The 14797-nt window shown below is 43.5% G+C and overlaps 1 protein-coding gene across 1 annotated transcript in view; it reads right to left on the bottom strand.

The window, feature by feature from the left end:
* The window catches only part of PRTG (protogenin), a 169671-nt gene that overhangs the window by 85174 nt on the left and 69700 nt on the right, over nt 1–14797 (bottom strand). The window contains exons 5-9 of the mRNA XM_075343665.1: nt 13117–13250; nt 12645–12782; nt 12363–12521; nt 10907–11066; nt 1853–2100 (exon numbers count right to left, since the gene is read on the bottom strand). Of these exons, the coding sequence (XP_075199780.1) occupies nt 1853–2100; nt 10907–11066; nt 12363–12521; nt 12645–12782; nt 13117–13250 (839 nt within the window). The remainder of the gene's footprint in view (nt 1–1852; nt 2101–10906; nt 11067–12362; nt 12522–12644; nt 12783–13116; nt 13251–14797) is intronic.

Genomic DNA, 14797 nt, shown 5'->3' with positions numbered 1-14797 from the left:
GATTACAAGCTTTTAGACAATGCTAATTATAGATGCTAATTACAGGGCACACCTTTTTTAAATCTTTTCTAGGAGTACAATTTTCATTAGTGTGTTTTTTTTATTAATTTTTTTTTAATTTGAACTACAATTCGAAAATAAAGGCCTGATTTTCATTAATATATATTCAGTAAATTTAAATTGAAAATTACTTTTATCAATTTCAAGTTATTTCTGTGCCCATTGTGGGTTTTTCTTACTTTAACAGAAGGGTCCATTTTTTTCATGAGCGTAGAAAGATTATAATGTAACTGAATCTTGTGTCTCTTATATCCGATCAGTAATTACATTTCACTCAAGAGCATTAAAAGTAACAATCAGCTTGTGTTTCACAACTAGTCACAACAAGTTTTGGTAAACTGTTCCATTAAAGAGAGAAAAACCCCCAAAACAAAAACAAAAAAAAAACCAACACATGGCTAATCGATAGACCATTTACCCACTTACAATTCCTTCACTCTAAATCCTTGTAATTTAACGTTGGGAAAAACAAACCAGGTTTTCGGAGTCGTGGCATTCAAGAACAAGCCGTTTTATAAGAAACAACAACTACACAAAAAGCTGCATTGTAAAAGGGCGATTATATAGTTGAAATCTATTATGGACATGGGATAGGATGAAGCAGGGGCACTGAAGGAGAAGGCCCTCTATAAATGTCTTGCGTCTTAATGAGCTTAGGAAAATTTTCGGCAATTCATATTGAAATATGCAGAGGGTTGCATTGCTGTGATTCTCTTTGTTGCGTCCTAATTCCTATACATAGGAACTGGTAAGCGGAATAAGGTTGTTGAAGGCTGTTGTGGTTCAAGTCCATTTCACACCAAAACGCATGTCAACTTAATCAAAACTCCCCCACCGCCCATAACCATTAAATTTATAAAACAAAACCAAAGACCAAATTCCACTATTAAGCTTTCCCACATTTCTGAATTGACTAAAAAGCATTTTAATTAGACAAGATTACTGGCATCTCACAACAGAGCCGTTGATGGTTTGTTAATTAGGAATGTCGTGGCACGATTTTTGACCCGCTAAACAAGATCCTTAAGCTCAAATTAAAAGGCCTTGTTCTTGGAGTGAATGAGCCACTGGGCCTCATGTGGAGGCCTGATGAAATGGCCATAATAGGGGGTGAGACCAGCCTACAAACAGAATCACTACACTCTTTGTAGAGCTTCCAAATTGCTAACAAGGAATTAATACACTCATGTACTCTCATCAGACCTTTCGCTTGCCCGGCGCACTAACCCGCTAATTTAAATGCAAGAGCTCTCCCTTTTTAAAGGACACCTGTTGGCTTTCTTTGACGCCGATCTCTTTCTACTCCACACTAACTACTTATATATTAGGTTGTATTCTTCTCTATAGAAAATATGATGAAGTTCTGTAGGCAGTGTTACAAAAGAAGTTTGTTTTTCCTTTTGCTTAAACACAAAAAAACCATTATTCGACACATAAAAGAGTTGTAACAAGGTTAGGCGCTGTATACTTGTATATACTGCATGCCCTTAGTATATTAAAGTCAGATGATCACTAGAAAATATTCAAACCAATTTTCCTACCTAAAGCATGTACCTAAGAGTATGGATATGGTAAAAGTAGCATTACACATACAAAGCAAATGTATAGCACAGTTGAGAAATAGCACGTGAAACATTTATCAATCGACTTTTAATTTAATTCCACATTACTGAATGAAAGCTAAAGGTAATTCTGGAACAGAAAATCTTATCAAAGGGACGACAAAAGCTGAGTGCAGCTGTCAGAAATCTATAGGCTTTCCATAAACACTTGCTGCAAGTCTTATTCTTACCTTCCGCCTTCATGTAATGCACAGAATAAGCAATGACTTTTTCTGAGTTATACAGAGGCCTTTCCCACGATAGAATAATGGCTGAACTGGACATTGTCTCTGCTCGGAGGTTACGTGGAGCACTGGGTCTGTCTTCAGACATCACAACAGTGAGCCTTGCCCGGGACATGGCAGAGCCCTGGCTATTTTCAGCCATGCACTGATAAACTGCATCGTCTTCAGGGATGATCTGGTTGATTACAAGTTTACTAGAACAAATATATAAGATAAGTATAAGTTAAAGGGAATCTGTAAGACCGTTTTATCTATTTAATCAGCGAGAATAATGCAATAGACCCCGATTCCAGATATGTGTCAACTTACTCAGCAGCTTGCTATAGTTTCAAAACAATCAGTGTTTTATCAGCTGGATATTATCACTGCAGGAATAAAGGCCCCTTTACACACTGCAACATCGCAAGCGATATCGCTGTAACGTCACCGGTTTTGTGACGTAATAGCGACCTCCCCAGCGACATTGTAGTGTATGACACGCATAAGTGACCTGGCCCCCGCTGTGAGATCGCTGATCGCTACAAGTCATTCAGGACCATTCTTTGGTCCTTTGTTCCCCACTGTGCAGCATGTATCGCGGTGTGTTTGACACCGTTACAACGACATCTTTAGCGACCCAGCCCATAGGCGTGCTAGCATTCCCTTTCCAGCGAGGTCGTTCTGCAGGTCCGTATCGCTGCTGCATCGTTGGCCAGATCTGCTTGTTTGATAGCTCACCAGCGACTGTTAGAGACTTTCCAGCGATCCCGGCCAGGTCGAGATCGCTGGTGGGATCGCTAGAAAGTTTCAGTGTGTAAAGGGGCCTTAAGTCTATCGTGCATGACATTTAAGATAATCTGTGTAACCCGGCCCCCACCAGTGTACAGAGGAAGGTACCAATCAATGTTGTGGGGGGTGGGGTTACCCAAAGCTATGCATTATGATCACTGCTATATATACTTAAGAGAAGACATGGATTCTAGCAAAACTGCATCAAGCAGTCCAGTAAGTGATACATCGCTAGACTCCGGGTCTCTGCCCCTCAATCATAAATATCTCCGATTACATAACAAAAATCTGCTACATTTCTTTTAGGGTTCGCTTACATGTGCGTATAAATATGCCAAGTGGAATCTAATAAAATAAATATTGATTACACTAGGTCCAATGTTAGACAAAAAGGCAGTGCTGATCTACGATTTTTTTGCTCAGCCGCTTTCAGCAAGAGGAAAAAACGCTCAGTATGCTACATATGGTGGCGTAAAACGGCTAAGGCTCGCCAATGCAAGTCTATGGGTGAGGAAAAAAAACCAACAGACATCACATGGACCATCCGTATGCCGTTTGCTTTTATGAATACATTACCATTCTATAGCACAGAATATTATAAATGGTCATGTAAAGGATTGCAGAATAATAGTTGCTGAGAAAAAAAAAATAAAAAAGTAGAGTTTGGTACTCACCGTAAAATGTATTTCTCAGTTTTATTTGGGGGACACAGAACCATGGGATAATCTGCTGCCACCTGGAGGCTGAAACTAGCATTACATAGAATTAAAGATTGGCTCCTCCCAGCAGACTATACCTTGCCTGTTAGCATCAGGCCTCCTCGGTTTACTGTGAATGCAATAGGAGAAGCCAAAAGAATTAAAGCACCACTCTTTAAGGGATGATATAGTGAATCTTGCTGTGAGAAGGAGGTGGGACCAGATAACCCTGGCGGTGCCTTCCAAATGTAACATTCTAGGATTCTATGAAAAAAGGTAATTTTAATCTTATTATACTCAAAAAAAAAAAAAAAAAGAAAATGCACACCTGACTGGGCAACAAAAAGTGGAAGCATTGTCCCCAATGAAGACTACGAGAAACAAATTTTATGACGAGTACCAAAATCTACTTTTCTCGTTTGTCTCATTGGAGGGACACAGCAGAATGTGATGGGAATGAAAACCAAATACACCTGGGCAACTGTCGTCTGCAGCATCTTTCAGCCAAGACCTGCAACTGCAGAAGCGAATGGCAGACCCTGTAAAGCTTAGAAAGGTATGCACCTATCATCCAGTAGTTACTCTACATAGTTACAGAACTGAGGCCTGGTGAAGAACGGCCCAGGAAACTCTTACAGTTCAAAAGGATAAGGCACTTCTACCGAATTTCTAGTTACCAGGGTGCTCAGGTAGGTTTCCAGACTATATACAGTAGTAATATATACAAGGCACTCCTGAATTCAGCAAAATGATGATTTTTTATTATTTCATACTCAGTATAGTAAAGTCAAGACGTTGCGGCCCAAACATGGCCTTCATCAGTAACTAGCACCTGAGATGAAGGCAGTATTTGGAATGCTAGCAGATAGGTGACTGGGATCTGCAGCCTGTTATTTCTGCCATGGGCAGTTGTAGTAATGCTATTAAGAGTCTCTGTGGTTTGCAGTCTGTCATTAGCAGTATCCACTGCTGTGTGGAGGGAAACTCTTACAGTCCAACAAGCAAGAGTGTTCTCTAACCCTGAATGGGGTAGCACTGACACCTCGGCCTATAAAGCTTGCTAATATCTAAACTAATCAGCAAGCAATGGTAACCGTAGAGGCAATCAGACCTCTGCAGAGAATGACCCACAAGACAGCCAAACGGAGCTGTGAGATGGGCAGAGCTGCATAGATCTGGCTATGTCAGACTATGCAAGAATCTCTCAGGGAAAAGAGGCAAAATACCTAAAAGGAGCAGAGCAATCTCTTAATTAAAGTGAAAAGGCAGAGAACTACACTAATGGCACCATCACACGCACCGACGTATCTAACGATATATCGCCAGGGTCACGGATTCCGTGACGCACATCCGGCATCGTTAGCAACGTCGTTGCGTGTGACAGCAAGAAACGACCGCTAACGATGGAAATACTCACCAAATCGCCCATCGTTGACACATCGTTCCTTTTTAAAAAATCGTTGATTGTTTAGCACGCAGGTTGTTCGTCATTCCCGAGGCAGCACACATCGCTACGTGTGACACCTTGGGAACAACGAACTGCAGCTTACCTGCGGCCGCCGGCAATGCGGAAGGAAGGAAATGGGCAGGATGTTACGTCCCGCTCATCTCCGCCCCTCCGCTACTATTGGGTGGCCGCTTAGTGACGCCGCTGTGACGCTGCATGAACCGCCCCCTTAGAAAGGAGGCGGTTCGCCGGCAACAGCGACGTCACTAGGCAGGTAAGTCCGTGTGACGGCTCCAAACGATTTTGTGTGCCACGAGCAGTGATTTGCCTGTGACGCACAAAGAACGGAGGCGGGTGCTTTCACCGGCGATATCGCTGCGTGTAACAGCGCCTTAAGGCGAAAGGAGGGAGCCAAAACACCAGAACCTATTGTCCTAGAGAAGTAGAGAAAAATTACTAAATCGTCAAACTGGAGAGATCTCTCCGATCGAAGCAAAAAAAGTGGAAAGACTGAAAAGCGGTAGGACCATATAGGTTTTCCTGAACTCAGGGAATACCGGTAATATGTTGACCACGAGTCTTCCCTACCCAATCCTAATCTCAGCTTTATTAAATAAATTCTGCTGGACCAGAATAGCCAGGGCAGGAACCTGGCTTTTCGGAGTCTACATTAGTTCAACTAGACCTGTAAAAAATGAAAAGTAACGATATTGCCATAAGCGTGCTGCCCATAGGTTCCCACCTATGAAAAATGTGCTAAGTTAAATGGCAGAAAAGTGACCTTAAAAGGTCCCAGCATCTTAATCCAAGTCAGACAAACCCAATCCGAAAGGCTAAGGAGCCTTCCGAACTGCTGATACACTTAAAGGGGTTATCCAGCTTATTTTGCTTTTTTTTATTTCACTATTGGGGTACATTGGGGCAGGTAAGTAGATAGCAACTACTTACCCACCCTGCGGTCAGCCCCCTCTCCCCCGGCTCAGAGCTCCTGCCGGGATTTTGCTGCTTCTTTGACGTCACAACAACAGGGGCAGGACCTTGTTGATGGGCTTCATGTTGCTGTCCTGCTGCCTATCAAGTACAGTGCGATGCAGCCCCCGCCCCATATCTTCCCCCGCCCTCTCCGTACTCTCCACCTCTCCCTGTGCGCTGCGCTTTCTGTGCCCTCTATGTGTTCCCAGCTCTTTATGATGTATGAATACAGTGGGGAGCAGAGCCCAGTGATGTCACCTGACACCGCGGTCAGCAGCACTGATCTCTGTATCACTCAGCTGTAAGAACAGCACGGGGTGAGAGACAGTGCAGAGGGGAGAGTGCACAGGTGAGAGACAGAGCGAGGGGGGCTGCTGGGGGGGGCAGAGGAGAGAGCGCATGGGGAGAGAAAAGAGTGCACTGGTGAGAGACAAAGCTGGGGGGCAGAGGAGAGAGCACAGAGGGAGAGAAGAGTGCACGGGTGAGAGCGGGGGGGCAGAGGAGAGCACAGGGGGCAGAGGAGAGAGCACAGGGGGAGAGAGCACAGGCTGCTGGGGGGGCAGGGAGAGAGAAGAGTGCACGAGTAATAGAGCGGGGGAAGCAGAGGAAAGCACAGGGAGAGAGAAGAGCGTGCACGAGCGAGACAGAGCGGGGGGAGGTGTATGTGTGAGTGTATGAATGTATATATTATATATGTAATTTTCATTACATAGTATTCATTTATCTATGAGGTGCGGGAGCAGAATATTGATTGCCAATGAGTGTGGGCAGAGTGCAGGGCTGGGCAGTGCCACCTATGACTGTGAAGTTCAGCAGTCAAACATGTCATATTTGGTTAAGCTGCAGATAAATAAAGCGGCTGCAGAGAATAAAATGAAAATGCAAGAAGAACAAAAAAGTTAGAAAGAAAAAAAAATAATATAGGGATGTTTTAAATGACAGATGACAAGGAGTTTTGGACTCACACTGAAGAATACGAAGCTAACCCGGTAATCAAAATATCCAATCTAAGCTGGGAAAGGAGAATGTTGTCCTAATAATGAAACACCAAGATTCCTCTAGAATGTGGAAGAGCCAAAACGTATGCCCTGACCTGTCTCCTACTAAGGGAAGCTATAGTGTATGCATTAGGCCTCTCGGGAAACCCTCACCAGTGTAAGATCTGAAAATGTCTTGGATGGCGATCATCTGAACAACTTCCATTAAGACTTAAATGAGATGGACCTGGTCAGAGCTCTATAAAAGGTGACAAAAACTACTATAAGGTGGAGAATGGGACAGCAAAAAGGATGAAACAAAGTAATGAACGAGAAACCCAAAAGGGAGTCTCAACAGCCATTCAATGATCTAAAATAGACCTCCCTATATAGGAGCATCAATTCTGGTGTATCCTCATCAACGGCCTCCTATCAGCTGAAGAAACCTCAGTGAGTGTGAGCCATCTGTATCTCTTACTGTCAAGCAAAAAAAAAAAAAAAGACTTCAAGGGCAATTCCGCAACCTCTGCTACTAGAATAAGAGGAAATGTTGGAACTAAAGGTTGGAGTCAATGAAAAGGGAGCCTAGTCATTCAGCGGAAAAGCTGGAGAAGGGCTACCTGTATTGCTAAAAGGATGCCCTAAGTTAAGAGGTTACAAAAAATTGACTGGAAGTTGTCAGTGGACAAAAGACCTGTAACTCCACCAAACGGAAAGGTAAGATGAAATCAGAGGCCTGTTAGTTCACCCAAAGAACACCTTACCAAGGGATCTGAATTAGCTGGACAAGACTCACCTAGTATGAGGCCAAATTACCCTCTTGTTCATGTGTGCAAATGGCCTACCACGCGGTCTTCCACTAAACAATGGCTAGCTATGAATAGTGGTCCAGTAACCAGCTGAATTGTCTGTATGACCAGCCAGATCTGGATTGAAGCGATAGACAATAGTTGCAGTGACGTTTAGATGCAATATATGGCAATACATTTTTACCTTTATTAGACTCCACAGAGTAACTCAAACACTGGTTTTACAGCCCTGCACAGGTACATTTGTCAGGCGATTACCTTGCTTGTGGTGAGGACTGAGTACACTCAGGTTCTGCTTGACCACATCCTAATGAAGGGGCTGTGACTAATAATCCAGCCTGTCTAAGCACTCTGTAGGTCTGGCCAAAATAGCTAGAGCACTCTAAAGGCCCCGTCACACTAAGCAACATCGCTAGCAACATCGCTGCTAACGAACAACTTTTGTGACGTAGCAGCGATGTTGCCAGCGATGTCGCTGTGTGTGACATCCAGCAACAACCTGGCCCCTGCTGTGAGGTCGCTGGTTGTTGCTGAATGTCCTGGGCCATTTTTTAGTTGTTGCTGTCCCGCTGTGAAGCACAGATCGCTGTGTGTGACAGCGACAGAGCAACAACTAAATGTGCAGGCAGCAGGAGCCGGCTTCTGCGGACGCTGGTAACCACGGTAAACATCAGGTAACCAAGAAGCCCTGTCCTTGGTTACCCGATATTTACCTTTGTTACCAGCCTCCGCCGCTCTCGCTGTCAGTGCCGGCTCCTGCTCTGTGCACATGTAGCTGCAGGACACATCGGGTTAATTAACCCGATGTGTGCTGTAGCTAGGAGAGCAGGGAGCCAGCGCTAAGCATTGTGCGCTGCTCCCTGCTCTGTGCACATGTAGCTGCAGGACACATCGGGTAATTAACCCGATGTGTGCTGTAACTAGGAGAGCAGGGAGCCAGCGCTCAGTGTGCGCTGCTCCCTGCTCTCTGCACGTGTAGCTGCGTGCGCTGGTAACCAAGGTAAATATCGGGTTGGTTACCCGATATTTACCTTAGTTACCAAGCGCAGCATCTTCCACGCAGCGCTGGGGGCTGGTCACTGGTTGCTGGTGGGATCGCTGGAGCGTCGCAGTGTGACATCTCACCAGCAACCTCCTAGCAACTTACCAGCGATCCCTATCGTTGTTGGGATCACTGGTAAGTTGTTTAGTGTGACTGGACCTTAAGGTATGACTTGTGCTATCTGAATTGCCCATGCAACCTTTTTATTTAACTGCTTCACAGCCTATGATGCTGGTTTTCTCCAGAATATCATCCAGAGCCATACTGAATAAGAACTCCCCTTCACATGGAAGAGAACATAGTTTCGCTTTGGATTGGGCATCCCCTGGCTAACACTTAAGCCACAGGGCCTCCTAGCAGAGTTACCTAGGGCGGCAGATTTTGCACAGAGTCACATGGTGTCCACAGAGGCATCCGCCAGGAAGGCTGCTGCCCCTTGCATTAACGGCAGTGCAGATAGTGACTCCTTATTTGACAAGCTGCCCTTAAGCTGATGTTCCAACTGCTGGAGCCAGATCATCAGCGACCTAGCCACTGAAGTCCCTGCAGCGACGGGTCTCAAGGCTCCCGCAGCCATCTCCCAGGAACCCCTAAGGTAGCTATCCGTTCGCCTGTCAAGTTGGTCTTTCAAACTCCCAAGTCTTCGAATGGGAGCGTCAACTTCTTGGGCGACTTAGTAACAGCCACGTATATTTTGGGACTTTTATCCCAGGATTTAGAGTCCTTCTCTTCAAAAGGGGTATTTCCTCTTCAGGGAGGAGTGAGTAGAACGCCGCTTTTTTTGTACGGCCTTTTTTACTTTTTCATGATAAATTTTTGCACCTTCTCATTCACGGGAAAGGAACGCATTTTCTGCTCTAATCGACCAAACATCACATCCTCTACCGATTCCAGTTTCTTAGTCTCTACCAGCCCCATAGTCGACCTAACTGCTGCGACCAGGCGGCTGGTCTCTGCTACTGTGAAGCAGGGCTTGCCACCTACACCTTCATCCGATGATGAGGACACGGCGGAAGAGGAGTGGGAGGAGGAGTTGGAATCCGAGAAGGAACTATCTTGAGGACTAGGGGATTTGCGGCTCCTTTTGATTCTCTTGTGCGTGGATAAATTTTAAAAGGATTCCTTCGCCTCTGCCTTAATTATAGATCTTATATTGGAGGTGAAGTCTGGGGCCTCCTTACTAATGGTACTCTGTGCACAAGATGTACACAGGTCCTCCTGTACCCCCGGATGTGTGCTTTTTAGCCATTACCTGGGGCAACAGAATAAACAGAATAAAAGGGGACCCCAATTAGTGATCACTTACCCCCACGAAACCAGGATATACCAGATCTGAAGACAGGCCAGGATCACAGGCTTGCACCCGTCGGGAATCCATAGACTTCTGGCTTGACTTGTTCTTGCTTGCGTTGCTATCCAAACTCTTTAGTCCAGCTTGCTGCTGCTGCTCTTCTGGGCTCTGCTGATCCTCCATGATGGGAGCCTTCTTTAAATATGATCCGGTCCCCTGGACCAATGCCATCTTGTGGCGGTCCGCACACACGTCAAGAATTATTTCCGGGTCAGGCAGTGTCACTTCCTGTCTGCCCTGCCTTCAGCGTCCCTGCACCAGCGGAGCAACACACACTCGAAAGGCGGCTGAGTGACATGGCACCGCTATACAGTATACATTCTGGCAACTTCACCCCGACATGCTTCAAGACAGGGCTACCCATATGGAGTGGGAGCCCTGCGTGCACACAGGTAAGGGGTGACGCCAGAAACAAGACCCTTTCCGGCCCTACTATGCCTGTGCCCACCACCGCAGTAACCAAGGTCCTGGTGAAGTGTTTCCAGCGTCGTGTAACCCGACGCCACGGCGAGGTAAGCCATTCTTCCTAGGCCTGTTCAGCCTTGGGACATCCAACGCCGCCCACCTCCCATTGAGTGCAGGAAACCCAAAACTGATGCGGAGAAGAAGTGCGGCCTTTTAAATTTTAGTGGGTTTCCTGTCCTGCATGGGCGGACTCTCTTTCTGGTGGTGCTGTCATGGGGGAAGGGGAAAAATAAAAATCACACATCGCATTCACATGACATGTGGAATACCAAACAGATTTCACTCATCCAACTTTACTGGATGAAAAGCAGACAGTTTTTGTTATACGCAGATGTGAGCGAACCCTTAAAGAAATAAACATTAATTATTATGCTTTCAGTAGCAAATATATGGAATAAATAAAAAAGGATACATCAAGCTACGCCCTTGTGTCCTGCTGTGCAAATTATACATAAGGTAGACGTTATTCACCTGCTATACATTTTTATTCTCCCATTAGAATGTATCTTTCTGCCGTTCCTCAGCCAGGTGATTTTGGGAGTTGGAATTCCTTCTGCCTGACATACAAAACGACCCGTTCCCGCACGTGGTCTGGTCAAACTTTCCAGTCGCTCGGTAAATGATGGTGGAGCTGAAAAGACACATATGTAGAGTCTTGGCATATAGTCCATGCACCTGGCTTTTCAGTTCATTCACTCCACATGTGCAATGAGAGGTTACATTTAGCAATTTTACCATATAACGTTACACAACCAATTGTAACAATTTAAACTAAGATTAAAAACTGTACAACAAAGTAGTCTATTTTCATACGATACAGAAACGTTGCTTTCCAGTCATTGTATTTACAGAGGTTTGTATTGCTTACAGCATAATACATACGTTTGGCAGCAAATACTGGCATCTTCTGAGTTAATTCCTGATAAAGCGCTCACATGGTAAGGCCAAGAATAAATTCTTATATTAAAGCAAAAACTATTGAAGAATAATAAGGATTCAAGTAGAATTCAAACACAGATAATCTGGGTACTAAATCCTAACAATAAGCATATAAACAAGTCAAGTGCCCACTCACTAATTTCCAGTATAACATAACTGATGTGCAGGGACTCTGCTCAGGGTTTCTTAGTCACTTGTGCTCTAGACATCAAGTGGTGGGACAGGAAGTAGATGCTTGACAGCTACCATTGTTGTATTCGATCTCGTGGGGATGCTTTTCTTTCACTTGGTCACCAAAAGCCCTCCCTTCCCATTCTCAGTCACTCTAGTCAGACTAGTGGTCAATCAGTGAGAAAAAAAACAAAACTCACCCCATCCTAGCAATGCTTGAATAATGCCATTTGCGTGTGAAACATGATTGGATACAAATGACCAAATGTTTGTCTTCCATGGATGTAACATGCAGACCAAAGCAATCACCCCAATCCATTAACTAAAAGTTTTATTCAAATTTACTGAAAAACAAGGACTGTTGGGAAGTGAAATGATGAACTTTAGTGAGAGATGACCATCAGGGACTGTTGCACAAGGTGCGATTTTATTATGCGTTTTTTGAGAAATCTGTACCAAAATCTGCATGTCTATCCTGAAAAAAAGTCTACAAGGTTCTTGAAGTGCTGTGCTCACATTGCTTTATTTTCCCTTGCAGATTTGGTGCAGAAAAAATCTACAGAATATCAATTGTTGGGGCATGTTTTACTGTTTTTTAGCCTTTTCAGCCATTGAGTTCACAAATAGAACGCATGGGAAAAAAATGCACCAAAGCCACATGCGTTTTTTGGTACTTTTTCTAGCAGAAGGTGCAGATTTGATGCAAAAAATTCCTGCACCAAATCTGCAATGTGCGCACATCGCCTTAGTATTTTCTTTCCTTCCAGTTACTATACATAGTAGAAGTACCACAGATCAATGAAGATTTATGTCTTACCCAAGACTATAACATTAGCGATTGCTACAGTGAAATTACGAGTTCCTGGGATAGTTGCTCGACAAATATAAACTCCGGCATGTTGCACTTTCACATCAGATATAACAAGATTTCCATTTCCTACAACTCGGGTGTTGAAGACATCAATGGGTTTTTGGTCTAGAAAATAAAGTGACAATATTTCTTTGCAGCTATGTAACATTTAATCTGTTAATGAAAATTCTATGACAGCACCCAATATAATTTGGGAAGCATTTTTACTTATGTTAGTGATGTTCTTACCAAGTCTGCTCCAAGATACTATAGGTTTAGGGTTTCCCTTAGCCATACACTCCAGTGTAACAGTTTGGTGTACAGAGGTAGTTGTGTTCTGCGGAGGTGCTATAATGACTGGCTTCTGGAAAGGCTCTTCTGGTGTGGCTAGAAGACGACATAAAAAGAAAATCTCTTTACATTTGCTGTCACAGAACGAATGAAAGTGGCCATAGACAAACTTTTCAAATATTTTGTTGTGCAACTTTTTTCTTCTAAATGGTGGTTAACAAAGTTATACTATTTCCCTTACCTTGTCTCATGACAATTTCCTGTGACTTGCACAGACTAGGCTGTGATGTATCGGCTACAATTTTTTGTGGCACAAGTGAACATCCATATGAGGTCACACAGATTGTATGATGCATCACGTGTCATATATGATTAAGAATATGTGAGCTGGACTAAACAAGTGAATATCTATGTAACTGATACAACATACCTGATGAAACTGTTAACGTGGCTTCGGCGCTCTTCCGTTTATTTAATGAGTTGGTGGCGATACAGCGATAATTTCCAGCGTCTTTCTTAGTGATGCCGTAGATATGAAGAACCCCTTTTGGTAGCAAGGTAATCCTGTATGGACAAAACAACAGAACGTGTGATGAAACTTATTAATTTTCATGTATTCCTTAAAACAGTCTGTGTGGGTCTCCCAATGAGAAAGAATTTGCTCTAGACATATGCATGCTAGATGTTTTGATCGGTTGGATCTTGGCACTGAGGCTCCCACTGATCGCTAACACAGAAGCACTGAAGTTGCTCTCCATAAAGGCAAACAAAGGCGTCTGACCAAAGGAAAACTTTGGGTTATTGTTACAATTTTGGTCCAATGGGCAAACTTAGTCATACTCACTAGAATCCAGAATCTACTTGGATCCAGCTCGAGTTGCTTCGTGGTCTACAGAGTGGTGATGTCACAATTCCATCACCTGCTGCAGTGGTCAAATGGCTTTACAGCATGGCATCATAAAATATCCTTTGACAAGATATTAAGTCACCTGACCAGCGCAGTGGTCCAGCGGCTGGTGGAACAGTGACATCACCACTTCCTCTCTCTGCTCAGACCACAGAACGACGTGTTCTTCATCCAGATGTGTGCTCGTGGGCAAGTTTGACAGTTTTTTTATTTACAGTTTTGTTTTAGGGTTTTTGTTTTGTTTTTTTTTTTTTTAATAATCACAAATTCCCTGGGCAAAATTGTTTTTTTTTTTTTTTTTGCCTGGACAACCCCTTTAAGATGGGCACAATAGACGGTCTATAAGTTCCTTTTCAGACTTAGAAAAACGATTCCAGTGCTCTGATTAAGCGACCGTAAGTGTATTTAACACAGACCACCACAATTAAAAACTTCTGACAGGTCTCCATTACATATATCAAAAGTTTTGTGAAAGTGCAATTACACTTTCCTTAGCAGATATGCAGCTAGACAGTCACGACAAGCTGGCCAACTGCAATGTCACATGCATAGACGTGCTTGAATATATAAATTTATTACGTTAGAGGAGCTGGTTGAGATTTTTCAAAACAAATTGCAGATAAATCCACCAATCAACTGTTCTAGGTATTTGTGTGAATTTGATGCTGATGGTCTATACTTAGGAGAGATCATCAATTAGATCACCGATGGCCAGTGTTACTCATCTGCTTTTTATTTTTTCTGTATAACTTATCTAAAAATTACGGAGAGCTGAAAGTTTTTAAGGACATGTTGCAACATTTTTAAAACAATAGACACTTTTGTTTTCTTTTTATTGAATGAACAGAGAAATAGGCATCTCAACAATTGACTAGCTGAAGGGTTGAAGCTCCTTCCTTGCTTACTAAGCATCACTTGGTAGTGGCTACACTGGTATTGTTCCATGCAAGTTAAAAGGACTTTGTGGCAATACCAGGCACCAGCTCACTGGATATTGACACCGTGATGTATAGTTCATCAATATGAACTTACTACTGATCAGTTCCCATACAAAGAAGGCACTAAAAGAGGAAGCACTAGTGTGACAAACATGTCTTACAGCTGTCAATGAGGCCATCTGTGATCATAAAGTGGCAAGAAAAACCTTCTATTGATTTATACAATAAAGTTTAACATCCAATCAATGTGGTGTATATCCAGCCTA

This window comes from Anomaloglossus baeobatrachus, chromosome 4 (genome assembly GCF_048569485.1).
Source record: "Anomaloglossus baeobatrachus isolate aAnoBae1 chromosome 4, aAnoBae1.hap1, whole genome shotgun sequence".
Classification (NCBI taxonomy): domain Eukaryota; kingdom Metazoa; phylum Chordata; class Amphibia; order Anura; family Aromobatidae; genus Anomaloglossus; species Anomaloglossus baeobatrachus.
This window is presented reverse-complemented; position numbering and strand designations above follow the sequence as displayed.